This window comes from Setaria viridis, chromosome 5, assembly GCF_005286985.2.
Source record: "Setaria viridis chromosome 5, Setaria_viridis_v4.0, whole genome shotgun sequence".
In the NCBI taxonomy this organism is placed as follows: domain Eukaryota; kingdom Viridiplantae; phylum Streptophyta; class Magnoliopsida; order Poales; family Poaceae; genus Setaria; species Setaria viridis.
In genome coordinates, this window is record NC_048267.2 from 31,858,977 (window position 1) to 31,886,911 (window position 27,935).

Here is a 27,935-nt window from a genome sequence, read left to right on the forward strand (position 1 = left end):
GAGGTCAGTTTGGCGACTTCGCATCTCATCGCTATCCATATAGTACAGTGTTTCATTCAAATTGTTCGGATTTCAAATTGTTGCACGGAATCTTTTAAAAAAAATAAATTGCTACACGCAGACCGCAGATATTTTAAATTTTGGATGCAGATTGGATTGGACAGGGCTTACGGAAAAAAAATACTGTAGGACCAGTTCGCACTGTAGCACGGCCTGTTCTTGCTGCAGCTGTGCATCCTATCATCTTTGGATCCGACAAATGACGAACCATGCTGTGGTCTGTGGAAGGTAGTGATCGGTGACCTCATGCATTACATATCGCGAAAAGGATACCGGACAGTCGTTCTGGAACACCCAATAATCAGAAGCCATAAACATTTCGCAGGAAAAAAAAAAGGCCATAAACTGATGCCTGACATGTGTGTGTATTATAATAGGCGCATGCTGGCTGGCACGTCGCCAATTTGGCAATCCCTGATCTTATGCGGTCTTTTTCGGTCATCAGCTGATTGAGAGGGCAATAAACATGAATGCTAGTGGATTAGCTTCGCTATCTGATCAAGCTTAGCCGAGTAAGCACGCACTTGTTCAGGTGGATACCAGCAGTGCGGAAAAGAAAAGTTCATGCGCGGTATGCCAGCATTTGAGCAACACAGTTATAAGTTCTGTACCTGCTTAGTGCTTTTACACTGCACTTGAACAGTATTTTCTGGGGGTCGGCTGAAGCAGATTGGCAGGCAACCATGCCATCACTTTCCGTGAGAGGAACCTTAGAGCCTGAAAACTACTCCCTCCGTTTCAAATTATAATTATAAATTATTTTAACTTTTCTATATTCAAATTATTTATTATGTATCTAGATATAAACATATATCTATCTATGTGCATAGCTAAAACGATGTACCTAGCAACAAAACAACATCTAAATTAAAACAGAGGGAGTACCAGTCTACACGGACAAGGGCATCAGCACACTACCTGATCCTTCTCTGTCCGAATAAGTTTATTTGATTGCTTTCTACAGTAATTTGTATGATTTTTTTAGGACAAGTAATTTGTATGATCTGAATGGACCATTTTCGGGAGGATGTATAAAATTTAACATGCAGCTCTTTCTTACTTGCGCAAAGCTGTAAGGCTTAAGCCTTAGGCCTGCAACCAAACGCCCATGAAGATTCCACCTGGGCCCAGCAGTTAATGGTGGCTTAGAGCCCAGAGCTTGGGTTGTGTTTGTAGCTCCCTTGGGCCGAATACTTTCATGTGGCTCATGTGCTCAACATTGCATATGAAGGTACTCACGAACTTAGGACATGTTTGTTTCATCCAAAACGAAAACAAACACGCAGATTTTTTTCCCTTGGCTCCACAGTCACCCTAAGAATGCACAATTTGACAGAGAGGGTTGCGAGGAAGAAGAGAGTATGGCACACGCGTAAGGGGGCGTTTGGTTCCTCGAGCTAAAATTTAGTCCGTGTCACATCGAATATTCGGAGGCTAATTAGGAGGACTAAATATGAGTTAATTATAAAACTAATTGCACAGATGGAGGCTAAACAGCGAGACGAATCTATTAAGCCTAATTAATCCATCATTAGCAAATGGTTACTGTAACAACACATTGTCAAATCATGGATTAATTAGGCTTAATAGATTCGTCTCGCCGTTTAGCCTCCATCCGTGCAATGGGTTTTGTAAATAGTCTATATTTAAGACTTCTAATTAGTATTTAAACATTCGATGTGACCGGGGCTAAAGTTTAGCCATTTGAACCAAACACCCCTAAGTGTGAGGAAGAGCCCATAATCCACGGTCTAGAGGTTGTCAAACCACTACCGGTTTTTGGATCTACAACTTTAATAATTCAGCTTTCTGCACGATCCATGTACAGAAAGTTATCTGTTTCATTCATCTAAGAAAAACGAAACTGCCTTCGGATCGACACGATGGATTGCCTGATTCAACCTTCAAGTACGACAAAGAGTACAAAGCACGATTCATGCAAGACCCTCTTTCCCACTGCAGTCAGCCATTTGTGTCCATATCTCTCGTACCCATACCCCCGTAGTCCTCGACAGTCAGACCACGCCCACAGTTTCCAATCCCCAGGGAATCATGGATCCAATTGCATTGGGAAAAAAGAAAAATCCTGTGGTTATTTCTGGTGCTCTAGTATAGTACCTTACCAGACTCGACAGTGTACGTACATGTGCATCTGCATATAGGCTGCGTGTTAGAATTAGCTATGATCTCATGTACCCGAGATACATCTTGTTGGACTTGGTCTCTATGATGTAATATGAGCATATTGTTGCGCAGGTTTAGATAGAATTAGAGATAGTATGCTTGGCTTGCAAGATGAGTTGTATTAGAGATAAAATCTTGTAAATATTTGGCTATTGACCCTATATAACAAGGATCCGTGGGGATGTCGAGTTTGGCAACCACGTTTACCAAATTTCACATGATAATCAAAGTATCCTCTTCCTAAGATACATCTACATCCTCCAAAGTATCCATGGCGTCCTCATTGTCAGCCTCGCCGATCCACCTCGACTGTCTCGAGGAAACTTACCTGAGACAATCATCTCCTATGGAAGTCGCAGTTCCTACCAGCAGTTCGTGGCGCTCAGCTCGTGGGGATTCTTGAAGGAACCTCCCCGCCGCCACCCAAGATGTTGGAGGTCATGAAGGACACCAAGAAAACTATTGTTCCCAATCCCGAGTATGACTCGTGGCTAGCCAAGGATCAACAACTATTGAGTTACCTACTAAACTCCATCACCAAGGATGTGTTGGGGCAGGTGACCTCCGTGACTTCATCAGCTGAAGCATGGAGCATGCTGGAGGTCATGTTCTTAGCGCAGACCAGAGCTTGCGTGACCAATCTACTCATGCAGCTCTCTACTCTCAAGAAGGGTAGCATGTCGTCCACAACCTTCATCAACAAGATGCGGGCAATCAAAGATGAGCTCGCTGCTGCAAGGAAAATCGTCGACGACAATGAGGTGGTCTCTCATATTCTCAATGGCCTTGATTATGATTATCATCCGTTTGTTGCTTCAGTAATTGGAAGTTCAGATCCCATCCCCTTGAATGATCTCTACTCATGGCTTTTGGCCTATGACTACCGTCTGGAGTTGTATCAAGATGGCGGTCAATACCTCCGCCAATGCTGCCTACCGTGGACGAGGAGCCCCTTGTGGCTGCGGCAATAATGGAAATCGTGGGCAAGGGCACAATGGTGCAAATCGTGGAGGATCAAATCGTGGAAGCAAAAGCTCGAGCCCAAGTATGCCCAAACAGGAGGATAGACCAACAAGGTGGTTTGTCAAATTTGCAAGAAGGTGGGACTTGAAGCCCCAAGGTGTTGGTACCGCTATGATGATGAGGAAGATCAACATCAATACTCAAAGATGGTAGGAGCAGCTACAATTTTACATACCCTTAGTAGCAATCTACACTTAAATAATATCCTTCATGTTCCTAATGCTAGCAAGAATCTTGTTTCCATTCACAAATTAGCTCAAGATAATCATGCCTTTCTTGAATTTCATCCAAAGTTCTTTCTCATTAAGGATCAGGAAACGAAAAAAGTCCTGCATCAAGGTAGATCACGTGGTGGTTTCTATCCTCTAGTAGCACATCCTTCAAGTGGAGGTCTCAAGAAGCAAGTCCATGGAGTCAGTGAGTCGTCAACATCTAGATGCCATAGTCGTTTAGGTCATCCTGCTCTTTCCATTGTTGAGAGGGTTCTTAGTAATAATAAGCTTCTTTGTGCTACTGATTTAAATTCTGAGTTAGTTTGTGATGCTTGTCAAATGGCCAAGAGCCATCAAGTTACCTTATTCAAGATCAGATAGTATTTCTAAGGATCCTCTTAATTTAATCTTCTCTGATGTGTGGGGGCGTGCCCTAGTTTCTGTTGGAGGTATGCCCTAGAGGCAATCATAGAGATGATGGTATCTGATTGTATCCATGATTTGTATATATTGTGTTTATTGAATATCCATTAAAGGCTACTTGAATTGATCTGCAATTATGTGAATTGTATGTGGAACCCTTTACTTGTATGGTTATTCTAAAGTTGTCCCTAGTTGGAGTTCATGTGAGGACACACATGAATATTAGACTAGTACATGTATTAGTTGATGACTATGTTTCACAAGTCATGGACATGGAGATGTCAAACTAATAATGTAGGCGTATGTGGAGACATATGCTAGGACTGACCCAACACGAGAAGTAGTTCTCTCTTTACACGACATGTACGCTTTGTTCTTGGACCTGAGATTGTCGCATGTACTCAAGATGTGGATCGACTTACTTAGGGGCTATCAAATGCTACACCGTAACAGGGTAGTTAAAAAGGTAGCTTTCAGGTTTGTCGAGAAGCATGCTGTGAGGCATGGTCAATCAAAATGGAATTTGCCCCTCTCTGATTGAGAGAGATATCTCTGGGCCTCTCGAGTGATCGGATCCGAAAATGCATGGCCATGCTACGTACAGTTAAAAGTTAACCTACAAAGGGATTCCGAATCACAGGATTGAGAAAGAGTGGTTGGCTTGAAGCTTGACCAAATATCGTGAGGTAAAGGGAATAGCATGTATGTGATGTTGTGATGGTTCGTCTGATATGATCTTCATGTGCGTATAGGAGTTGGCACGTCTTGCTAGAGGCCGCTACCGACTATTGGGCCGAGTAGGAGCACTCGGGCCATGTCTATACGTATCCGAACCCATAGGGTCTTACACTTAAGGGGCTGTAAGCCCAATTAGAATATGATCCGAGTTGGATCAGGTTTAGAAGTACTAATGGGCCTCGGACCCAGAGGCCCATCAGGAACCTCTATAAATAGAGGGGTGGGGCGCCCTAGGGTTTCATCCCTTTGGTCGAAAACACATCTGTCGCGCCTCCCATGCCCTTGCCCTGTTGCAACCCGCGGACCTAGCAGTCCGGCTTGCGACGCTTCCTCCCTGCACGTGTGGATACCTTGGAGGTGTTGCACCTGTAGCACTTGGACGAGCCGACGACAAGCCGCAGCACGAGGACGACCTTGCTGCACGTGGACGAGCTGCTGAGGAGCTGCTCGACGTCGACATGATCGACTACGTGTCCGACTACGCTGATCAACTTCGCTGCCCCGACACGATTCTACATCTTCCGCACCAGTGCGTCGAGTGGTAATCCCGTGATCCATATACGACAGTTTTCCTGATTTACACGGTAGAAAAATTTTATTTTGCGCTAGCGTAGCCTACATCGTATGCTAACAGTTTCTACCAGCCGACATACTTGCTATGTGAGCTTTATTGTTGATTTTAGCAAATATACTTGGATATATCTTCTCAAAAAGAAGTATAATGTTTTTCAAGTTTTTCAAAACTTCCAAAATTTAGTTGAGAGACAATTTAATAAAAAGATCCTTGCCATGCAATCTGACTGGGGTGGAGAGTATGAAGGTTTAAATTCCTTCTTTCAACAAATTGACATCCATCACCAAATCTTCTGCTTGCATGCTCATCAACAAAACGGTGCTGCTGAGAGGAAGCACCATCATATTATCGAAGTTGGCCTTTCCCTTCTAGCTAATGCATCCATACCTTTGAAATTTTGGGATCATGCCTTCTTGACAGCAACCTATAAATATTCTTCCTAGTAAAGTTATTGAAGATGAGACTCCAATTAAGAAGCTCCTGAATGACACACCGGATTACAACTCTTTGCGAATTTTTGGGTGTGCTTGTTGGCTAAATTTGAGGCCCTACAACAATCGAAAGCTGTCCTTTCGCTCTATCCGTTGTGCCTTCTTAGGATATAATGTCATGCACAAAGAATTCAAGTGTTTGATGAGATCTATTTTCCCTTTGCTCACCTTCATCCAAATGTTGGTGCTCAACTCAGAAAAGAAATCATTCTCCTTCCTGAATATCTTCACAATCTAGGGGGTGTAGATTGTCCTGACTCTATTATTACTAATGTTGATACTAATCAAAACTCCGAGGGAGAAACACATGATTTTTCTGCAAACAATACGGTGCTCAATGGAGGCTGGACAGCAGCAGCAATGGATTCCCAGGGCGCAGACAATCCGAACGCCGGATCCAATGGAGATCCTCGAGGACCCGCAGAAGAATCTAGCGCGTGATCCCATGCTGATCCGCTGCCAAGCATGTCGGCGTCCACCTCCACCCCGACAGCTCCTCCTCGCACTGCGGGAACACAATCTCGCCCGCGTCCGCTATGCCCACTCCGCCGTCCGCTCCGCTGTCGCCGTGTGGCGCGCTGCACCCTCCACTATCGGCATCGCCCACAGTTCCAGGTGGATCTTCTATGCCCGCGCGGATCCGCTGTGGAAGCTTCATCAGAAACGCTGGAAATTTCACCAGAGCCGGCGCCATTGCTTCGCTGGACCAGGCTGTCAGGCACTGTCAAACCTAAAAAGTTCATAGATGGAACAGTAAGGTATGGGCATTTTTGCAGTACTGGTGAGCCTAAAAGCTTACAGGAAGCTCTTGGTGATCCTAAATGGAAAACGACTATGCAAGAAGAATACATGGCACTTCAAAGGAAAAAGACATGGCATCTTGTAGAAAACAAGAAAGGTAACAATATAATTGATTGTAAATGGGTATTCAAAGTTAAGAAGAAATCGGATGGGACTATAGACAGGTATAAAGCTCGTCTGGTACTTAAAGGTTTTCGCCAACGATATGGTATTGATTATGAAGATACATTTAGTCATGTTATTAAAATTGCTACTGTTAGACTTGTGTTATCAGTTATAGTGTCTAGAGAATGGTGCCTCAGGCATTTAGATGTACAGAACGTGATTCTACATGGTGTTCTTGAAGAGGATGTGTATATGAGACAACCACCAGGCTTTGAAGATGCTGCTACTCTACACCTAGTATGTAGGCTTGATAAAGCAATCTATGGGTTAAAGCAGGCGCCTAGGGCCTGGTATGCAAGGTTGAGCTCCAAACTTATTGATCTTGAGTTTAACACATCTAAGTCAGATACCTCATTATTTATCTACCACAAGTCTAGAATAGCAATCTATATGTTGATCTATATTGATGACATTATCGTGACAAGTTCAAGTGAAAATGTTGTTGCTGCATTACTACAAGATTTGAGGAAAGAATGTGCTTTAAAAGACTTGGGTGATTTACATTATTTCTTGGGTATTGAAGTACAACGTGACAGCAGTGGTTTGGTGTTGTCTCAAGGAAAGCTCATGAGATATTGACTAGAGTAGGGATGTCAAAGTGTAAACCTTCACCAACACCTTTGTCAACTACAGAAAAGCTCTCGGCACATGAAGGAAAGTTGCTTTCAGCACAAGATAGCACTCATTATCGAATTATAGTTGGAGCCTTACAGTATCTTACTCTCACAAGACCAGATCTTGCTTTTTCGGTTAATAAGGTTTGTCAATTTCTTCATGCACTTACTTCAATGCATTGGATAGCTGTTAAAAGGATACTTAGGTATGTTAAGCATATGATGGAGGTTGGCTTGTACATTCAACGATCCAGAACATTCTTACTAAGTGCCTTCTCATATGCGGATTGGGGAGGCAGTGTTGATGATCGACGATCCACAGGAGGATTTGCTGTGTTTCTTGGTCCCAATCTTATTTCTTGGAGTGCCAGAAAAAGCAACTGTGTCTAGATCAAGCACTGAAGCAGAGTATAAAGCTATGGCTAATGCTACTGCAGAATTAATTTGGATGGAGTCTCTTCTTGCAGAACTTGGCGTGCAACTTGATCAAGTGCTGTGTTTATGGTGTGATAACTTGGGAGCGACATATCTATCGGTAAATCCTATTTTTCATGAAAGGGCCAAGCATATTGAGATAGATTTTCATTTTGTCAGAGAACGAGTTTCTAAGAAACAATTGGAGGTACGGCTGATATCTACTAATGATCAGTTAGCATATGGATTTACTAAACCGCTGCCGGTCAAGAAGTTTGAAGACTTTAGAAGCAATCTAAATCTCAAGAATAGAAAGAGTTTAGATTGAGAGAGACTGTTAGAATTAGTTATGATCTCATGTACCCCAGATAAATCTTGTTGTACTCGATCCCTATGATGTAATATGAGCATATTGTTACGCAGGTTTAGATAGAGTTAGAGATAGTTTGCTTGGCTCACAAGATGAGTTGTATTAGACATAAACTCTTGTAAATCTTTGGCTATTGACCCTATATAACAAGGATCCGTGGGGACGCTGAGTTTGGCAACCACGTTTTCCAAATTTCACAGTGTTCGTACATACTCCATACGTAGTAGACTAGTAGTATCACCTCTGTGACTGAGCGCAGTAAAAATTCGGCCAAGGCTACGAGCACGCACAGTCAACTACTGTCTGGCGTCTACCGTGGTAATCCTCTGTCCCTGCCGCGACCGCGGCCGGTTTCCTCCCCTTCACGGGAGCGCAGTATCGCCCGGATGCGGCCAACCTCGCCACCGCCGCACCCACATGCGCCCGCCTTCCACTGTTTGTCCGCACACCTGCAAACAAGGCCCCCCTTTCCCTCGCTTGTCTCCGCTCGCGCGCGACGCCGCTACCGGTTGCGGGATAAGACAGCCTTGTCGCTCACCCTGGTGCGTGTGCTTCGACACTTCGTCGTCCAACACACACTTTCATTTCTCTCCGCGCCGTAGCAAACTAGGTAGTAGTAGCGCGATGGATTCCTCTCGAGGCACCCGCATCCGCCGTCGCGTCACCTTGTTCCTCCTGCTGCTCGTCGCGTCGTCCCTCGTCGGGACGTCGCGCGCCAGGGAGGCGCAGCCGCTGCCGACCGCGGCGGCCGGCGGTGGGAGCAGGCGGGCGCCGGAGCGGCACGGGCTGTCGCTGGACTTCTACGCCAAGACGTGCCCCGCGGTCGACCAGATCGTCGCCAGCGTCACCGCCGCACGGTACAAGGACTTCCCCGCCGCCGGACCCGCCGTGCTCCGCCTCTTCCACCACGACTGCTTCGTCGAAGTACGTTGTAAATCCTTGAGTAATACAAGCTCGCATTGTGTGTAATTATATATAGTTATCATTGATTCTGATGTGAATTGCACGCGCTTGACGCAGGGCTGCGACGCGTCCATCCTGATCGCGCCGACGGCGGCCGGCGCGGCCGCGAGTGCGGCGCCCACGGTGGAGCGCGACATGGAGGAGAACAAGAACCTGCCGCAGGAGGCGTTCGACACAGTGGAGCTGGCTAAGGCCGCCGTGGAGAGCAAGTGCCCCGGCGTCGTCTCCTGCGCCGACGTCCTCGCCCTCGCCGCCAGGGACTACGTCCAGCAGGTACGTATAGTATATACCTGCGCAAGCCGACCGAGAGAGCCTTGGGCTCCGGCGACGGCGAGACTGTTTTTGAGTAACGTACAGTATTATGCAACCGAAAGCAGGAGCAGTCTGAGGCTGTGAGCCTTGAATTCCGGCGAGAGAAACCGACGTGGCTCTCTAGCGCAGCAGCCGGGCTTGCAAGTTGCAACTGAAACGCAACCGCCAGTACTTAAAGTTGGTAGGGGTACATTGGCAAGATAGGACCAGAGCGAGAGGCGACGCCGGGGACGGGCCGGGCAAGAAAAGTTTTACCTGCTTTGGTATGCTTTTTGCACTGCATGCTGAAAAAGGCGCAGCCGGCCACTGCACAGTGCCGGTGGCCGGCGTGTGAAAAAACGTCGTTAGGAACGGGGCGTGTGTTATTAGCTTGGGTCATTAAGCAGGCCGGTCAGGTGCGCTGATCATGATTACGTGACCGTAAAGATAATCGCACCGTGTTTATCCTATCCTTTCAGCAAGGTTCTGCAACTGCCATATTGATCATCATTCATCGTAGTAGTAGCACTACTCTGTGGTCGGTGATATATCTCGCCATCAGTAGGGCTTGTGGCTTATGGGCTTGTGCCTATTGCCTATACAAAAGCAGATTAGGACGATCAATGGCTTTTAATTCACGTTACGTAACGGGAATTTAACTGGCACGAGTAGAACACTGTCTGCACCATTTTTAATTTGTTGATTTTGCGTTGTCTGAACAGTTACCTGATCTGGTAGGCGCTACCGGCTATGGAGACAAAGTGTCGGCTAATACCATTTGGGCTAACCTTGGAGATTCGCCACTCTCTTGGATCCTGGTCGCAAGGCACCAAAGATTTGCCTCAGCCGTGTCAATGCCAGCTGATTTGGTGATGCCACGAGCTAATTTAGGGCCACATGTGTGGTGTTCTATACGTGTCGCACACTCTCACTGCCACGGCAAATACCTAACCATCACAGGTGACGCTTGACAGGTGGTCTTAGGCTCTTAGCCCCGTCCATCAGCCTCTGAGCAGGTCAAGTGTCGTCTTCTTCCCTCCCTCGCAATAGTCAAGCGTCCAACCTGGCCCTCGCTTTGTTCTGTAGCACGGGCAGCCGTCTCTGGAATCGGCCCGCGCATCTTTCCGGACCACGTTGCCTTGCTAGGTCCTAACCTAGGAAAATGCCCAATCCTGCAGCAGTACTACAGCAAAATGAAACCTACGGCTCATACTTTTTGTTCATTTTTTTTCTCTCGTTTGGAGGACACGAACATTTCCCAAAAATTATTTTGAGCCTAAAAAAGAGAGTGGTGATTGGTTTGACTAACATCGTTTTTGAAGGGGGAAAAAACTAATCCACGCCCTAAAGGGCTAAAGGCCGCGGACCTAGTTGGTTGGGCCCAACAATAAGAGCCCGTCACAATTTGATTGACCTTCTGTTACTACGCAGGCTGGTGGGCCGTACTACCCGGTGAAGAAGGGCCGGAAGGACAGCAAGGTGTCCCTGGCGGGGAAGGTCCGCGGCAGCCTGCCCCGCTCCAACTCGACGGTGGACGAGCTCCTCCGCGTGTTCGCCGGCAAGGGCCTGGGCACGGCGGACCTGGTGGCGCTCTCCGGCGCGCACACCGTGGGCTTCGCGCACTGCGTCCACGTGCTGGGCCGCATCTACGACTTCCGCGGCACGCGGCGGCCCGACCCGCTCATGGACGCCCGCCTGGTGAAGGCGCTCCGCATGTCGTGCCCGTCCTCGGGCGGCAGCGCCCGCGTGGTGGTGCCCTTCGACGTGAGCACCCCGTTCCAGTTCGACCATGCCTACTACGCCAACCTGCAGGCGCGGCTGGGCCTGCTGGGGTCGGACCAGGCGCTGTCCCAGGACCCGCGGACCAGGGCGATGGCGCAGGAACTCGCCGGCAACAAGACGCGCTTCTTCCAGGCGTTCGTGGCCAGCATGGACCGGATGGGATCCATCCGGATCAAGAAGGGCAGGAAGGGGGAGATCAGGAAAGTCTGCAGCCAGCACCTGCTTGCAGTCTGATCTCCATCGTCGTCGTCCCCGGCTTGTATCCGACGATCCCGTACGTCGTCGGTCAGTACTCAGTGTCAGTTGATCAGCGAGTGGCAGCATATACAGGAAAAGATAGCTCGCGTTTGGGGAGCTCCTTTGCATTGCGTGATGATTAGTGCTTAGTTTAGAGCAGCTATCTTTGCTGTATATGGCAGTTTAGAAAGTAGCTTTTCAGGTTTTTGTGTCGCGTGTTTGTGCAGGAAATGCAGGTGTCTAGGCAGGCCTCTCTCTTCTGTCGTGTGCTTTCCCTCTTGGTGTGTTCTCCTTGGGCGTGCCAATTACACGCCTGCTTTTGTGATTGTGAGTGCGAGCGTGAGTGTGTTCCATTTGTTTGATTAGACTGCAGAGTGCAGAGCAGAGAGTACGTGTGTGCAATGAGCAGAGAGTACGTGTGTGCAATGACCAACGATCTCTCTTTGTCGGCTTCAGTAAACAATCGATCGATGCTAGTCAGAGTATGGTGATGAGCTTGAAGATGCTGCATGGTGCAGGGCAACATTGCAAGTGAGCCAAAGCTAGTCAACAAAGGCCGTGCATCCTGACAGGGTGGTCAAAATGGCAAACACGCACTTCCACCCGTGCAGTTCCGGAAAGGAGGTCGAGGATCGAAAAGGACATGGCACCAATGGTCACGGGCCACATCAATCTACCGGACCTTTTGTTTAGTTGCTCAACTTTGGGGTGTCAAAATTATTGTAGCAACACTGTAGCGTTTTGTTTGTATTGGTGAATTATTGTCCAAATATTGACTAATTAGGATTAAAAGATTCGTCTCGCAGAGTACAACAAAACTGTGCAATTAGTTTTTAATTTCGTCTACATTCAGTATTCCATACATGTACCGCAAATTTGATGTGACGAGGAATCCTAATAGCGCAGATCCTAAGGCGAAGGCGACGGCCCCGACCCGAGCGAGTAAATGGAAAAGCTGATCCAGGTAGGGCGCAAAATCAATGGAGGGAGCACACGCACACGCCCCTGCGCCGCGTAGGCAGGCAGGCAGAGCCTAAGCGGATAGCCTCCTGTGGCCCTAGCCCCGGCCGTAGCGATGTGAAGTCCCGTCGGCAGATCCTACGTTTTGCCTCCTGCTGGATATCTCCGTCCGCCGGCCACGGGCAGTTGGGCACGAGCGCGCGCACGCGCCATGCGTCCCCGTGCCATGACCCTGACCCCTGCCGTGTTGACGACAACGGCAGACCGGACCTGCTTGACGAGAGAGACTGACGAGAGAGAGACACGGAGAAAGAGAGAGGGGAAGGGTCAGTCATTCAGTCAAAGAAGGTAGGCAAAGGCAAAGAGGGCGTCCGGCTGGTCTGCCGACGCCGGACGGGAAGGACAGTCATGTCCTGTGCTACGACATTCGTAGGCGCCGCGCAGCAGATGGATAGGACATAGGAGTAGCTCTCTCTCCTCTATGTTTGGCTCTTCGGTTCCAGTTCGCCTTCTCTGTTCTCTCTCCTGCGCATGTGTGTGCAGCAGCGCTGTCTGGCTTTCTGGCCAGCCGCGGCGGCAGGGGGGTGGGGGCCCTGGTCTGGCTGCTCCCCTGCGGCACGGGAGCGGCCTGCCCGCACGTAACCTTGTGTATCGTGTCCCCCGCCCATGCGCGCGCGCGCGCGCCACAGTGCCAAACAGCGTCGGCACAGTGCGGTGCAGGAGCAGGAAAGACTGGGGAGTGAGATCGACCGGCCGAGGAAAAAAGCGCGATGCGTGCCGGTGCCCGGCTCCGGCCGTGCGCCTAGATCTGCGCCGCGCGCGACCGACACGCCAGTGCAGGCCGTCCTCTGGTCCCCATCTCCCCGGCGCCTCGGTGGATTTTAATCTCTGTTTTTTTGGCTTTATTTGTCCACGACCTGGCCCAGCGCATTCCATGCATGATGTCCGAATTACTTGCGTCGTCTCGGTACCTGTCCGCTTCGTTAAGAACAGCGCAATCCGAAGCTTCCTTGATGGAAGCATGTACTCCGTACATTGTACTACTAAACTGCAGCCTGCAGGTGCACAGCGAGCGCACCGGCGTGTTTGCTATTGCATTTTATGTCACGTTTCTGTACATCCACGATCCAACTACACACACGCAAACACGATTTCTAGATCAGCAAAGCGGTGTCCCCGTAATTTAAAATGTGCTACTTCCTACGTTACGAACTAGCTAATTGGTTTTTCATAGACGTCATGTATATTAAAAATGGGTAGGGTATATGTTAGCCACTCGATTTCTCCTTATATTACTGGCAATTGTTCTTTTTTAAAATGATGAAACCATTGTTTTACTACATTTGTTGATCATATGGGAAAGCACATTTGGTGCTCTGAGTTGCGGTTGCATGAATTTCAAATCTTGGTGTCCACATTTTCAAAAGATAAATTATGGTCTACATTACTAGTTACTGTGCAAAAATCAGAGAATATGTTAGTATATATAAAAAAACCGCACACCATGTTGACCAATTGTAAATGGGAAATGTGATTTAAGCTCAACAAAAACTATAAGTTGGCACATAGATGACACATTTGTATCATTGATGTAGCAGCCCATCACAAATCACTAGTGCTTCAAAACATATGTAGGACCCGGACATTATAGGACATCGTTTCTTTCTTAAAGGACTTGTGTCACTGTATACGTAATATATGTTGACATCAGAAAATGCATTTGTTGTCTTGTTAAAGTTGCGAGTCCATCACCTTATCCAATTTGTTTCAAATCCAGATTCTCAAATCTTAAAACATATGAAATGACTAATAAGTTCATGTGCATCCATAGCTAGTGCAAAGTATGGATAGTATCAACTTCCACTTATGAAAAGAAACTACATGATGAAATGTATTAAAAAATATGTGGCTTGCTGTTTCGCTGTTTTAATGGTTGTTTCTCAAGTTTGGAACTCCTCCTTTTTAATATAATTTGCAGTTCTCCTACCTAGTTCGTTTAAAAAAAGAAGCAATACATGGCTTAAGCTTAAGAAAAGAAATCTTTCCACATAATGGACACATTTGTATCTTATTAAAATAGAAGTCACTGTATGTTTCAAAATATATGTAGTCAAACCACGCCTTTGTCCTTATTAAAAAGGACAGGCCTTTGCCTCGTTTTTTATCGAGATATTTCACCTAGTAAGGCCATGTTTAATTTACATAAAAAAGTAGGAAAAATGGAGTGAATATTTTCCTATAAATTTTTCATTATAGCAGCATTTGGATCAAAGGAAATTGGCACAAACCACTCCAAAGGAAGCATGAGCAAACCTGTACTTTTGGAGGAAATGAAGAGCTCTTTGATGTTTAGAAATCTTTCTGCACTTTCGCAGCTTTTACGTTTTGTGTTGATTATTAGCCTTGATTTCTAATCCCGTGTTACTGGTCATTTGTCACTATTCCTGCAGCATGTGATTTACATTTTTCCTGTTTTGGCATGGCAGTCCAGTCTATTTCTTACTTTTCTCAATCTTCCATTTTCCTTTTTTTGAAAGGGGGGAGCTTATATTAAATTAACAATTCATATTTACAATTAAATTACAAAGCGCATGCCGCAACACCTTTAGAAACAATACAAGATGAGAGTTCTCTCCTACCAATCTATCCTAGTTCATGAGCCACTCCATTTGCACTTCAAACATGTTCTCATTTTTTGCTGTTGATCGAAAATGATGCTGCTGGACAATGAATGCTATTTTTGGCGTAGTGGTTGACAAATGAAAATTATTTTGGCCTCTTCGTACTTCCTGACAAGATAATTATTGTCAATATCACCAAGTATTATTTACTTGACGGATGTGATTATTAAGGGAAAGCAAACATTGAGTATGAATTTTCTTTAGAGCAACTCCCACCGAGCTCCTGTTCCTTCAAATACGAGGTCCCTAAATTCAAATTCTACCCCTAATTCTTAGCCTGGCTGCTCCAATCATTCCTACTTAGAGAAAAGAGTGGGGGCCTCTTACATCAGTGGGGAGAAAATAATGAGGAATCTCTCATATGTAAAATAAGTCATTAAGCCCTCAAAAATAGGATAGGGAGCCAAATGGGAGAGTGGCTGGGGGAAAAAAAAATCCGTGCATGATTTTCTTTTTTCCTTTTCACATCGCAGATAAAATCTATCCAACTTGATCAGATGAAAACTCCAAAACGGTATTGTAAAGATATATATTAGTACTTGTTTTCATATTTGTTCCAACAAAGTCTGCTAAACACGTTTTTCTTTTCGTTTTGCATTAACCAGATAATGTTCCAACAGGATCAGATGAAGAACTTGCACATGGTCTACTACTGCCAAGCTAGGCTTAACATTTTCTTAAGATGCTGGTACAGTACTCACTAGTAATTATACTTGCAGAGACGTACACCAACATACGATCAGGACATACTTTCGCATGATATAGCTCCGTAATGTTCTTACTGCCTAGCTAGCGTACGTGCTGCAGTGCACGCAAGACGCAACAGAACACAACAAAAGCATGGATAAATCGGTGCACACATGCAGCAATGCAGCATATATTCTTGATACCCTAAACCACTTGTCACGTACTAATAGTAGGCCTTTGCACGGCACGGCCGGGAACGCTTGCTTCTGCACGCTTTGCGTCCGTTCTCTATACCAGCACGTAGTAGAAGGCGCCGTGCTGCAGCGGTTGCACGGTGCAGCCCGACGCGTCCACGGGGACGTGCTCGAGGTCGAGGCCGCGCTCGCCGGCGCAGCGGAACAGCACGGCCGCCTCGCCGAACTGTGCCCGCACGTCGAGCCTGGCCGCCGCGACGCTGTGCGCCACGCTCCTGCCCGTGACGCTGTCCGTGATGCACAGCGCCGCGACGCCGGCGCCCTCCTGCTGCTCCCCCGCCACCGCCGCCGTGGCAACGGCAACCGGCGCGCCGGTACTGGTGGTGGTGGCCCCGGCGCCGAGGGCCCCGTCCGCTGCTAGTCCTGCATGCGTCCATGTAGAGAGACAGTCAAACAAACGGGGAGCGAGTGCGCGGTAGTATTAACTGCCGCGAAGTTATTGTCAGTGGCCCGTGAATTCAGAAATCGAAGGCGTTTGAGGAAACCCAAGTAAAATGACACAGTCCAGCCCAATGCATGCGTGCACATGAACACTTGAACAGAGCCGGCCTTGAATTGCCATGCGCACGCACGCTCACTCTAGGTAAAGACGCCCTGTAGTGTGAAAGGAACTTTAAGGGGCTTTGCTCGCCTAGCGGCAGAAATTTTGACCACCGTCACTTCAATCTTTTCAAGAACGTACCTACGCATGCAAAATTTACCATATTCTACCCTTTTTCTACGGAGAGAAGCTACTATGACAAGACCTCACAGAAGGGGGCACAATTTATGAGTTGTGTGACTTGTGACCAAGCCCTAGGGTTATTGCCACTCATCCATAGGGTTGCACTTGGATTCCCAGCTTTATTTTTCTCCAATTTCCAATATTTTAAATTTTAAATCATACAATTCAGATCTTTTCAGTAGTACTATATACATTAGTGCCTTTTCTATACTTGCATTGTTTCTACATGGATGGCAAGCTACACTCAAGCAATATCTGTGTTTGCGGGGACCAAAATTGGAATCATGCTGTAAACCTCGTGCCTTTTGTTCCCCCAACTCTAGTCGTTGCATGAACATGTCGACTGATGCAAGCACAGCACGCGTGCAGAAGATGCATGGACTCGTTACGTGCAGTATTGGATGCATCTACTCCCTCCCTCCTCCGTTCTCACTTCCCGAGAATTCAAATCATAATCAACTTTAACCAAATATATATAACAAAATATTAATATTTATGATACATAATTAATATCATTAGATAGATCAATAAATTTATTTAAAAATATAAATATTTTTAATATTTTCTACAAATGTAGTCAAACTTTAAAAAAGTTTGAACAGCATGTTTTCCACGGCAACGGATATTAAGGGACAGAGGAAGTACATAAGATGATACGATGTTTTGTCACCATGAAATAGTTCACATCTTTGAAACATCCTTTCTATCACGAACTTTTGTTCCTGATGTTTTGTCACCATGAAATAGTTCACATCTTTGAAACATCCTTTCTATCACGAACTTTTGTTCCTGATGGGGAGAACACCTCGCAAATTTTGGTCTTTTCTAAAGCTTCGCGCTTACAAAATGACAAATCTCCGCAACTTTTATCATGCATGCGGGAAAGTGATGCATGAAAAAGGCCGTGACAAGATTGAACATCTACAAGAGATTTTACATATGGCCTAATCTTCCCTGATTGCCACATGCATCCCTTTAGGCATACAAACACTGACTGCAGTGCCCTTTTGCGTTGGGATCAGTAAGATGTGATTGGAGCTTTTTATCAAAAGGAAATCTGTGCAATCCCACGCGAACAAGCATGCAGATTGGACGTCTTTGCGCATATCATAAGGCATGGGAAGCTAGTAGTCTAGTGCCATGTCAAGCGCGCTCCTATGTCATAGCTAGTGGTAGTAGCAATGTACACTACTATTTAAATTCAAACGAACCTGAAAGAGAGACACAATATACTACTACTGATCATGTGATGCGACACACTGACAGCCCTAATTCATACAAACACAATCCATGCATATGATGATATAATACGTACTGAGCACAAAAAAAAGGAAGAGGTGAACAGACTCCAATGGTGCTCCAAGATTGATCGAATTCACATACCTTGCAGTTGCATCAGATCATAGTTGGCGACGACGCCATTAGGAGCAGCACTACTTGCAGGCAAGCCTGTCAGCCGAGCCGTAGTAGCTGTGGCAGCCACGGTCGCCACGGTGACAGCAGCGTCCCGCGTCGTTGCAGCACCGGCGGTCGCGTCCACGGCCGTGCTGTCGCCGAAGCAGTACTGCAGCAACCCCAGCTTCGTGGCGTCCTCGTGCGCCACCTCCCTGGCAGGCGCCGCGTCGGTGTTCTTGCCGAGCTGATGATGCTCGGCGCCGCCACCGGGACAGTACTGCCCGAGCCCTGCGCCCCAGGTGGTGCAGGTTCTTTGGCCGGTGATGGCCGGCTCTGTCACCTCGTTGCACAGCCCCAGGAACGCTCCGGCGGGCAACGCCGCCGGTGGCTGCTGTTGCACGGGCACTGGAACGTGCATGTACTGACCCCCGAGAATGGCGGCGAGCTCGGCGGCCGACAGGCAGCAGCCCTGCGGCCACGGCTGGAAGATGGGCTCGTCGGAGGCCACGAGGTCGTGCACCTTGTGCGCGGGCGCCGAGGCCGGCGGTGCCACGGGCTGGCCCTGGTAGTACATCTGGGGGCACGCCGCGGCGAGCGGGCCGAGCAGGTCCATGGCCGCGGTGGGAGACATCGCCTGCGCCGCTCGCTTCGCGGCCGGCCTGCTGGACCCCGAGGAGCGGTCGGAGGAGGACGAGGACGAGGAAGTGGGCGCCGCCTGCGGCACGGGCGAGGCGAGCAGTTGGACCTGCTGCGTCGTCGTCAGGAGCTGCGGCGGCGCCGGGGGCGGGGGCGGCGTGACGGCGGCGGCGCGGGCCGGCGCGCGCGCGGGGCACGGGCGCGCGGCGCCCGCGGCCCGCAGCTTGTTCTTGGAGCGGGACTTGCGGTTCTGGAACCAGTAGAAGACGTTGGCGTCGCCGACCTGGCCGTACTCCTGCAGGCGCATGCGGATGCGCGGGATCTCGTCGCGCGGCGGGTTGATCATGCCGGAGTTGAAGATGGCCTCCAGGATCCGGATCTGCTCCGGCCGCGGGTTCCACCGCGGCTTCGGATCCGGGGTCCGCTCCTCGCCGCCTGCACAAACCACACAGATCAATCGAGCAATTCCCTCTCGATCTTGATCCCTTGCAAGCAAAACCCTACCCCGAACTACTGGCATGCAAGTAAGGCTGCAACAGGATCATGCATGCACACACAGCTCCATCGATGGGCACGACGATAGGGCGGCGTACCTGCGTAGCCTGAGGAGGGGTGCTTGTTGAGGCAGGAGCCGCCGGTGTTGGTGGTGTTGCCGCCGCCGGAGAGGAGGGACGACGGCGGCGAGCTGCTGATGTCAGGCTGCGGCTGCCACTGCTCGGCGGCGTGCTTGGACCTGAACATGCTCGGCCAGTGCCTGTTGTTGAAGGAGGAGGCCATGCCGATCGAGTCCAGCCTTGGTCGATGCAGCACCACCAGATCTTCAAGCAAGCTCACGACGGCGAGAGAGAGTGGCGACGGCTAGCAGGGATTCTTTCTTAACTACTACCCGTGCGCCTGCAGCTGCCGCAGAGGAATTATGTGGAGGAATCAACAGGCCGTGGCGAGAGGATCAGTGTGCTAGCTTGGCTTCCTATACTACCGTGTGCCGTCGCTTTGGTCTTTCACCTAGCTAGCTGCCCCTTATAATGGGCCGCACCTACTACCCCGGGTCTCGATCGCGAAGTGTGGCCGCGCAATGAATGGTCTCCCAGTTCTACTGGCCGATCGAAGCCGCGCTCCCCGCTGCTCCTGCTTGGAGATGCGCGCGCGCGTGGTGTGACCGGGCCCCGTCGCGTTGCGCCGGGAGGGAAGCCGCGCGGCTCGCCCCCGCTGCGCCGCTGGTGGTGCCGGATGGGTGGTGCACCGTGCGGAGGGTACGCGTCGTACGCGACTAGGCGAGCCCCCTGCCAGGCAAGGAAGACACGGAAGGGCCCCGACGCGACGGGCCCCTGCTGCTGCGTCGTCTCTGACGGTGCCTTTTCCGCAAGAGGCCGCGTGATGGCGACCCGGGGGATGGATCGGCTCCCATTTGCCGGAAGGAATGAGGAGAAACGGTAGCGGCGTCACATGGCGTTTTGTTGACCGTGGTCGGGCGAGTCTGTTGTTGCGAGGAAGAGGAGTATCTCCTGCGCCGCACAGGAGGAGAAACTGGGGAAAATGTACGTAACCGCAGCGCGAGTCACGCGCACTCGGTGGACAACCGAAATTTGCTGTACAGTTTTGAGTGGACGTTGGACGCTAGCAGGTCCGGTTGATCCACACGTCAGTAGGATATTGAATGTGTTGCCTACTAGCACGTTACTACAGGACGATTACGGACGGACGGAGACGGATTTCAGTAAATGCGGTGTACTCTACGAGTAGTCGTGCAGGAGTGGGATAGTAGTCATTTGTACTAGTGGCGTACTGCCACCACCAAGGAGGCAAGGCGTGCACCTTCTCTGCAGAGTTTCAGTCGAGGAACAAGGATCGGAGTACACCATGCCTGTCATAATCCTTCACGGATTACTGGCTGGCCTCGGTATCCATTCTAACAAGGTTGAATAATCAGTTCAGAAAGCTTTGGATGCCAGTTCCATCCCGCTTTTCAGTTCAGAAAGGCCACTCACGACGTGCCAAATGTTACTACAACAGCTTTATCTGCCCGTTTCCCAGCTTTCCCCAAGCGAATTTGGCTCGTCTTATCCGGTCAAAAGAGCCAGGCAGCAGAGTTAATGCCAGTGGATGTGGAGTTGTGGACTGGGGCTGTTTCCTTCTTTCTTCAGTTCTTGTGTGTTTGAGCAAGAGAGATGGTTTCCTTGTTTCTTTTCTTGCTTTGGCTTATTGTGACGTGGCATTGAATGCGTGGGGGATCCAAGTGCTACTACTCCTACTAGAAAAGAGTGAAGAGAGCGGAGGATTATTCTTATGGAGTGTTGATGATGGAGAAGTTGTTGCATGGAGTAAACAAATGGCGTAGAAGGCTGGGGAGGCGATGCGTGTGCGTTTACTCGGCACTGTACGTGTACGCCGCATGCATACATGCATGGCGCATGCATGCACCGGAAGAGAACCCAAGGAAGACGACGACGGTCGCGGGGACCCGGCCGGCCGGCACCGGCAGTGCTGAGGTGAGAATTTCTGGTCCAAGGCAGTAATGGCATTGCCATCTGCTGGTGACGAGTGATTTATTGATGGGATGGATTGACTCGAGAGAACCGGCGTGCACACATGACACATGCATGGTGACTTTTGAGTTCCTTGGACTGGAAGGTGTTCTATACCTCTGAGGAGGAAGAGTACTGCTCATGTACATAAACCCAAGTTACCAACTGCCCTAGGGAACGTGTTTAAGGAATTTTGAGGATAGAGCTTAAAATGTAGCAAACTAAATCACATAATCCATCTCTTCACATTTTGCAGTACTACTATATATAATGTAATTAATGAAAATATAGGTTAAAAGGATTCAAACAGATGAAACACAACAAAAAGAAATCATCGGAATTTCTCACCTTTCAATATGTGCCTTCGATTTGTGCTTGGAAGGCTGGTTTCTTCTATAGGGAGATGGCAATGTATCTACTGACAGTCGGGGCTATGGTTTTGAGTCCCTTTATGCCTAGGGTCAGACCAAGATTCTCAAAGATTAGAGGAGGTGGGGAGAGCTACCCGAGGAAAAGGAGGGCAACACAGAATAGTAGAGAGTGTTGGAGTTGAGGAAGAACAGCTATAGCGGTGGATGCACCTTGGTGGAGGTCATGGTGTGGGAACGATTGTGTGAAGGAACGGTGGGGCGAAGGGGAAAGTTTGGTAGAGGGTAGAGTTGAGGGAAGGTAGCAAATAGGGACTCTTACATAAAGCCATTCATGTTAGAGTATCCAGTTCCCGCCGTCCTACCACCCCTCCGTCTGCCATGATGCCACCACCTCAAGGTAACCTATCTCCCAACTCACGTACCTACATTGGCAGGGAGTCGGAGAGTGAAGCAGGGGCAAAACCAGCAGGAGGTCTAGGAGGATGGGGAGAGGGTGAGTAAGTTGGGGTTGAGGTAGGATGCCTTTATTTTAAGGGCGTGATTAGTTGCTCCGGGCATGGAGAGCCGGTATGGAGGACCGGTCCAGGCTCACGGGAGGCAGGTTGAAATCGTTCACCGAGCTGTGTTTGGTTATCTTTGTTGTTGGTCCAGTATGAGACGGAATCGTGTTTGGTTGCATGTATGGATAAGAGTTTTGGGTGTATGTCACATGGGCCCTGCGCGCTCACCTGCACCGTGCCATCCCGGCTCGCGAGGGAAGGTTGTTTTTGGGCGGATGGAGGGATGCGGGATGGGAGGGGTGGAGTGAACGAGAGGGTGCAGCCATATGATGCGGGGAGAGTAACCAATCATGTCTAAGTGCACGAGATGATGCCGGATGGTCCTCCGGACGCCACCATCCCGCCTACCAATCACGCCCTAAATGGTGGATGGTGCATCATTATATACTAGCATAAATGTCCGTACGTTGCTATGGGTCCTTACTTGCTCTCACGTTATTATTCGCTTGTTCCTAATATATTGGCTTCGCTTCACAATATGTTGGTGCGTTATCCCTAGTAGTTATCTCTTTGCAAATATAGTAGTAAAAGATATTTGTGGGTGGTTTGATGCCATCTGATTATTACATGGGACCCACACATGGAAATAAAAAAATTCACAACTTAACCTCCACTCTATCCATTCATTCGATTTCCTCTGTACTCATCGTTATCCAGCCAGTCGCTGCCTCTTCGTCCATTAGCGCCACCCGCATCTTGCCCCATCCTTGCCATCGCCCAAGCGCTACGCATCTTGACCCATCCTTGCCATCGCCCAAGCGCTGCGCATCTTGCCATCCTCGCTGTCGCCTAGGCAAACGCTCGTCCTCCCTGTGCCTAGCCTCATTCCCGCTTTGAGCGCTAGGCCACAACGCCTCTGGCCGCCATGAGCAGGAGTGCGTTCTCCTCTTCTTCTCTTTTCCATCCACCTCCCTTCTATAATCTACTTCAAATCGTTCCAATCAAGTGCAAAATTGAGCCCCAATTGCTAGATGTGGAGGCCTTAGTTACGGATATGAAGGGGATGGATGTCATTGAGACGGGGGTGTGAGGTCCCAGCTTCCACCCCTGTTTGCGTTGCCTGCCGACTGCTGCTACACCCCCCTCCCTGGCACCATGCCCTCGCTGACACATGGCTCTACTTGGTTGACTGCAAGAAGGCACTCGGCTCCTTGTTTCCTTTCCCCTTCCTCCTCTCTCCTTCACCCCTTAGGTCTAGGTGGCGGGTAGGGCGTGCAGCCCGAGGGAGCAGCTGCCCGTCAGGGCGAGCAGCAGTAGTGCGTGGTGAGCATATGGAGGGTTGGCCACGCGAGTGACGAAGCGGTGGCGCGCGTCCCGCGCCGCCGCCGGCAAGCGCGATGTGTGGGCGGGACAAAAGAACAAGAGCGAAGGTTGGACCTCGGGTCAATTGCAGTAAAGTTTGGGGACCTTTTTGCAAAATTGTCAAGACATATTTCAAGGACTGCGGGTTGATTACGAAAAAGTTGAGGGACTTTTTTTGCAAAACAACCATGATGGTTGGAAGAAACAACCACACTTTAATATTAGGTGGAGATTGATCCAAAGATTTAAACTTTCACAAAATTCTTTTTAGATAAAAGCATCTAGGAGATCCAATATACACAACCATGAAAATTTACCAACCCTGACCATGGTACCTTTTCAAGTTATGTTTTAATTCTGATGTTTCATCATTGATAATTTTCCACGTAGATGTTAGGTCCAGGCAAAACATTCATTATGTCAATTGTGGAGGCCACAATTCCTTTTCTTTATTTAGCAAAGACACTATACAAATGCATATGCTCAAATACATACAGTCACATTCATTCCTATAAACACACGCAAACTCATCCATGTGATTGGCTCCGAGAGTCTAGACCGGGAGATCTTGAGATTGGCTAAGTTACCACTTACCACAGATGTCTCACTGTCAACAGGCATGTTGCGTGCCATAGAAAGAAAAATTAGTAAAAATACTAGCATCTGAGATGGGACGGATACTCGAAGGATAATTTCCTCTATATAAGAATTAAGAAACCTAACCAACTAGGGACCACATACCATAGTCCCATGAACTTTTTCTTAAAGTTCATGGTTTCTTATTTTGATGACTTTAGAGTTGCGAGTTCAAAACCATGTTTATGTGAAAAAAATGTACTCCCTCTGTCCCAGAATATAACTATGTTTAGCTTTTTTTCAAAGTCAAATCTTTTTAACTTTGACCAACAACATCTCTAAAAATAATTATTTCAAATAGAAAAGGTTACATATTATAATATTTGGTTTCACTGTAAATCTACTAACATCATTTTTATGTTATTAGCCTCCATGATTATTTTTCTAATCTTAGTCAAAATTCAAAAAAATTGACTTTAAAAAGTTCTAAACGTAACTATATTTTGGGACAGAGGGAGTACCTTATTACCAGGGGAACTTCCTTATTGTATATGCCACCGATACAACTCATAATGTCTCATATGCTATTGGATTTTCTATGACACGAGGGACCCTCCACAATCACTAACAATGGTACATGAAGGATTTAAGTTTTATCCAGTGGCATGTGAGCAATTTTTCCTTATTAAAATATGGAAAGACACATGTTCTGTGGTGGCAAATTGTTGACCACAAGTAAGGAAATTCAGAAAAAGACTAATAATATACAAGTGGAGGAAGATGCTAAAATGTGCAGAACTCATGTGTGCGAACATGCTAAATACGTGCCTTATTGGTCACACTCATTCTAAACAAGTGTGTCAAGGTATAGATACTAGCCAAACACCTATTTTTCCCCATTATTCCTAATTTGGTCAACTGAAATTTCAGTTTATATAGTCAAAAGAAACTTATTTTAAAGAAAGTTTGGGGGGTTCACATTTGCCCTACTTAGAGAGATGCCCTTTGAGCTAGCGGCTTTGATTGTAGTGGGGAAGGATGTGAGGGATGCACAATAAACTGAAGCCAATGGCACTCTACAAAACACCCGCGTCACCCCCGCGAGGGCGACTTGGGCGAGTGCCGACACCCCCGCCGCCGCCCCTCCACTAACAACAGCCCCGCCGCACCGTTGCCCGAGCGGTTCATCAAAAGCCCGTGCGGCTTGCGTTGAGGGCAATGGCGGGGCCCCTTCGCCTTCCTCCGGCGGATCTAGGCAGGCACGGCCGCCAATGGACGCCTGAGGGAGTTTGCCGGTGTGGGCGGTGCCACGCGGCGGCGGTGACGGGGCGGCCATGGATCCATCACGGTGCTGGCTGGATCCGGTGGCTGGGCGACCGGTGCTCCCCTGAGACGGTGGATCTCGAGGGTGACGACGCGCGGTCAGCATCGGCGACGGCTGCACGGGAGACGGTCTGGGCTTGCGGTGCGGCAGCGTGGGGTAGGCAACGGCCACAACTTGGCATGAGCAATGCTGCGGCCTGGGGTAAGTGCGATCAGAGGAGAGGGATGAAGCTCGTGCGGTGGCCAGCATCGGCTAGCCATGAGGAGGCACCCCACGACGATGGAGACTGGGCGGCCACGGATCTGGCACAGCACCGGCCGGATCCGGTGGCTGTGCGACAGGAGCAACCCGAGGCGGTGGCGGCAGCCGGCGGCAGTGTTCGACGGCGCGTGAGGAGGACGACGGCCGGCGTGGGAGACGGTCCTATTTTACGCACCACGCGGAGGTGAGGAGGGACCCGCCATCGAGAGAGGAGAGACCCAGGGCGCGACCGGCGAATGACGAGCAGAGACAGCACGACAAAGCTGGGAGCGGTTCGCCTGCGCGCGGAGCGGCTTTTTTCCGGCAGTAGCGGCGGCGGAGAAGATGGAAGATGTGGGCGCATGAGCACCCGGAGCTTGCCGGGTTTCTGTTTGAGTGGCTCTCGGCATTGGGGACGACCTGGACGGTGATGCTCCACGATCTCGGGGCCGGTGGCAGCGGCAGCCACTCAAGTCCTGCCCGCCTAGCACTACAGGTCTTGTGTCTTCAATGGCGGCGACGTGGTGTTGCGGTCGGGGTGGCCTGTGCAAGGCGTGCCAGCGACGCCATGGAGGCGCGGCAGGGACGCCTGGCGCAGGGGTGAGCTGGCGGCACCAAGGTGGTGCTTAAGGCGTTGTCGGGCCACCTCTCCTCGGATGAGGAGTTGCAGAGGCGGTGACGGGAGAGATAGGTGGCTGGGCGCTGGTGTGGGCTCACACGATGAAGAGGAGGCTGCGCGCGGTGAGGCATATGTGGAAGGTGGCGCCGCACCGAGGAGATGCCTGACGTCGCGTGATGGTGAGGTGGTGCGACGGTGGCCGCGTGCGAGGAGTGGGGGTACGACCGAGTGGAGCAGAGGTGGAGGAGAGTAGTGCGTGGAGGCGCAGCAGCGATGCTGCCCCGGATGGGCTGCCATGACTGTGGTCCAGGAGTGCAGAGCCGTGAGCATGCAGCGAGGGGTTGGGATGCTTCGGGTGAAAGCCCTCTCTGACGTTCTTGATGGTGGAGATGACAGCGGAGCCCTAGGGCTTCGTTTTTCCCGTTGGGGGCGTCAATGTCTGAGCTACAACCCTGCTGCACGGGGGTCCTCTGGGTGAAAACCCTATCCAGATCCTGAATGAGCAACGTTGACGTCATTGGTGTCGTGCCCTCCTGGGAGGCATCATCTCTAGAGACCCATCTCAGTTTGTAGCATTATTGGTCCATTGGTCATGGACGGCAACAGCTGGTGGCGGCAATTCCGCCACGTGGCAAGCTGATGGGTGTTGCCGAGGCCACGTGGAGGCAATTGCAGTTATGGTGGCGGCCAGGGGTTGTCGCATGGTGGTCGGTCTTGGCTGCTTGCAGCAGACCACGACGGCTGGCGTTGTTTGGCAACGGTCAGTGCAGCGTGTGACTGTGTCAGAGGACGGTGCTTGTGACAACGACATCATAGGACAATTATGTTGGGATACGAGGTAGGCTACACTAGCGCAAATCAAAAATTCTACCGCGTATAACCAGGAAGAACTGCCGTATAAGGATCACGGGATTACCACTCGACGCACTACTGGTGCGGAAGATGTAGATATGCGTCGATGCAGTGAAGACGATCACATAGTCGTACGTAGTCGATCAACGTAGTCGTACGTAGTCGATCACGTCACGTCCAGCAGCTCCTCAGCAGCTCGTCCACGTGCAGCAAGATCGCCTCCGATGCCGCGGCTCGTCGTGGCTCGTCGGCGGCTCGTCGATGGCTCGTCCAAGTGCTGCAGGCGCAACACCTCCAAGGTATCCACACGTGCAGGGAGGAAGCGTCGCAAGCCGGACTGCTAGATCCGCGAGTTGCAACAGGCGAGGGTGTGGGAGGCGCGGCAGGTGTGTTTCGCCAAAAGGTGTAAACCCTAGGGCGCCCCCACCCCTCTATTTATAGAGGTTCCTGACGGGCCTCTGGGTCCGAGGCCCATTAGTACTTCTAAACCTAATCCAACTCGGATCAGATCCGAATTGGGCTTCCAGCCCCTTAAGTGTGTGACCCTATGGGTTCAGATACGTATAGACATGGCCCGAGTACTCCTACTCGGCCCAATAGTCGGTAGCGGCCTCTAGCAAGACGTGCCAACTCCTATACGCACACGAAGATCATATCAGACGAACCATCACAACATAATATACATGCTATTCCCTTTGCCTCACGATATTTGGTCTAGCTTCAAGCCGACCGCTCTTTCTCGATCCTGTGATTCAGAATTCCTTTGTAGGTTAACTCTTAGCTGTACGTAGCATGACCATGCATTTTCGGATCCGATCACTCGAGGGGCCTAGAGATATCACTCTCAATCAGAGAGGGGCAAATCCCATCTTGATTGACCATGTCTC

General features: G+C 49.5%; 2 protein-coding genes and 1 pseudogene across 2 annotated transcripts; 2 read left to right on the top strand and 1 right to left on the bottom strand.

The window, feature by feature from the left end:
- Positions 1-2,987: 2,987 nt before the first annotated feature.
- Positions 2,988-3,119, top strand: LOC117859396 (small nucleolar RNA Z247; annotated as a pseudogene).
- Positions 3,120-8,450: 5,331 nt separating this feature from the next.
- LOC117854643 (peroxidase 19) lies at positions 8,451-11,775 on the top strand. Its single transcript, XM_034736874.2, has 3 exons — positions 8,451-8,993; positions 9,090-9,305; positions 10,755-11,775. The coding sequence occupies exons 1-3, from the start codon at positions 8,487-8,489 to the stop codon at positions 11,337-11,339; spliced, it is 1,308 nt and encodes a 435-aa protein (XP_034592765.1). The 5' UTR covers positions 8,451-8,486; the 3' UTR covers positions 11,340-11,775.
- Positions 11,776-15,435: 3,660 nt separating this feature from the next.
- On the bottom strand, positions 15,436-19,707 carry LOC117855661 (WUSCHEL-related homeobox 7). Its single transcript, XM_034738044.2, has 3 exons — positions 19,273-19,707; positions 18,032-19,114; positions 15,436-16,287 (listed from the first exon to the last, which is right to left on the bottom strand). Exons 1-3 carry the CDS (start codon positions 19,454-19,456, stop codon positions 15,959-15,961), a joined length of 1,596 nt encoding a protein of 531 aa, XP_034593935.1. The 5' UTR covers positions 19,457-19,707; the 3' UTR covers positions 15,436-15,958.
- Between the last annotated feature and the right edge of the window lie 8,228 nt (positions 19,708-27,935).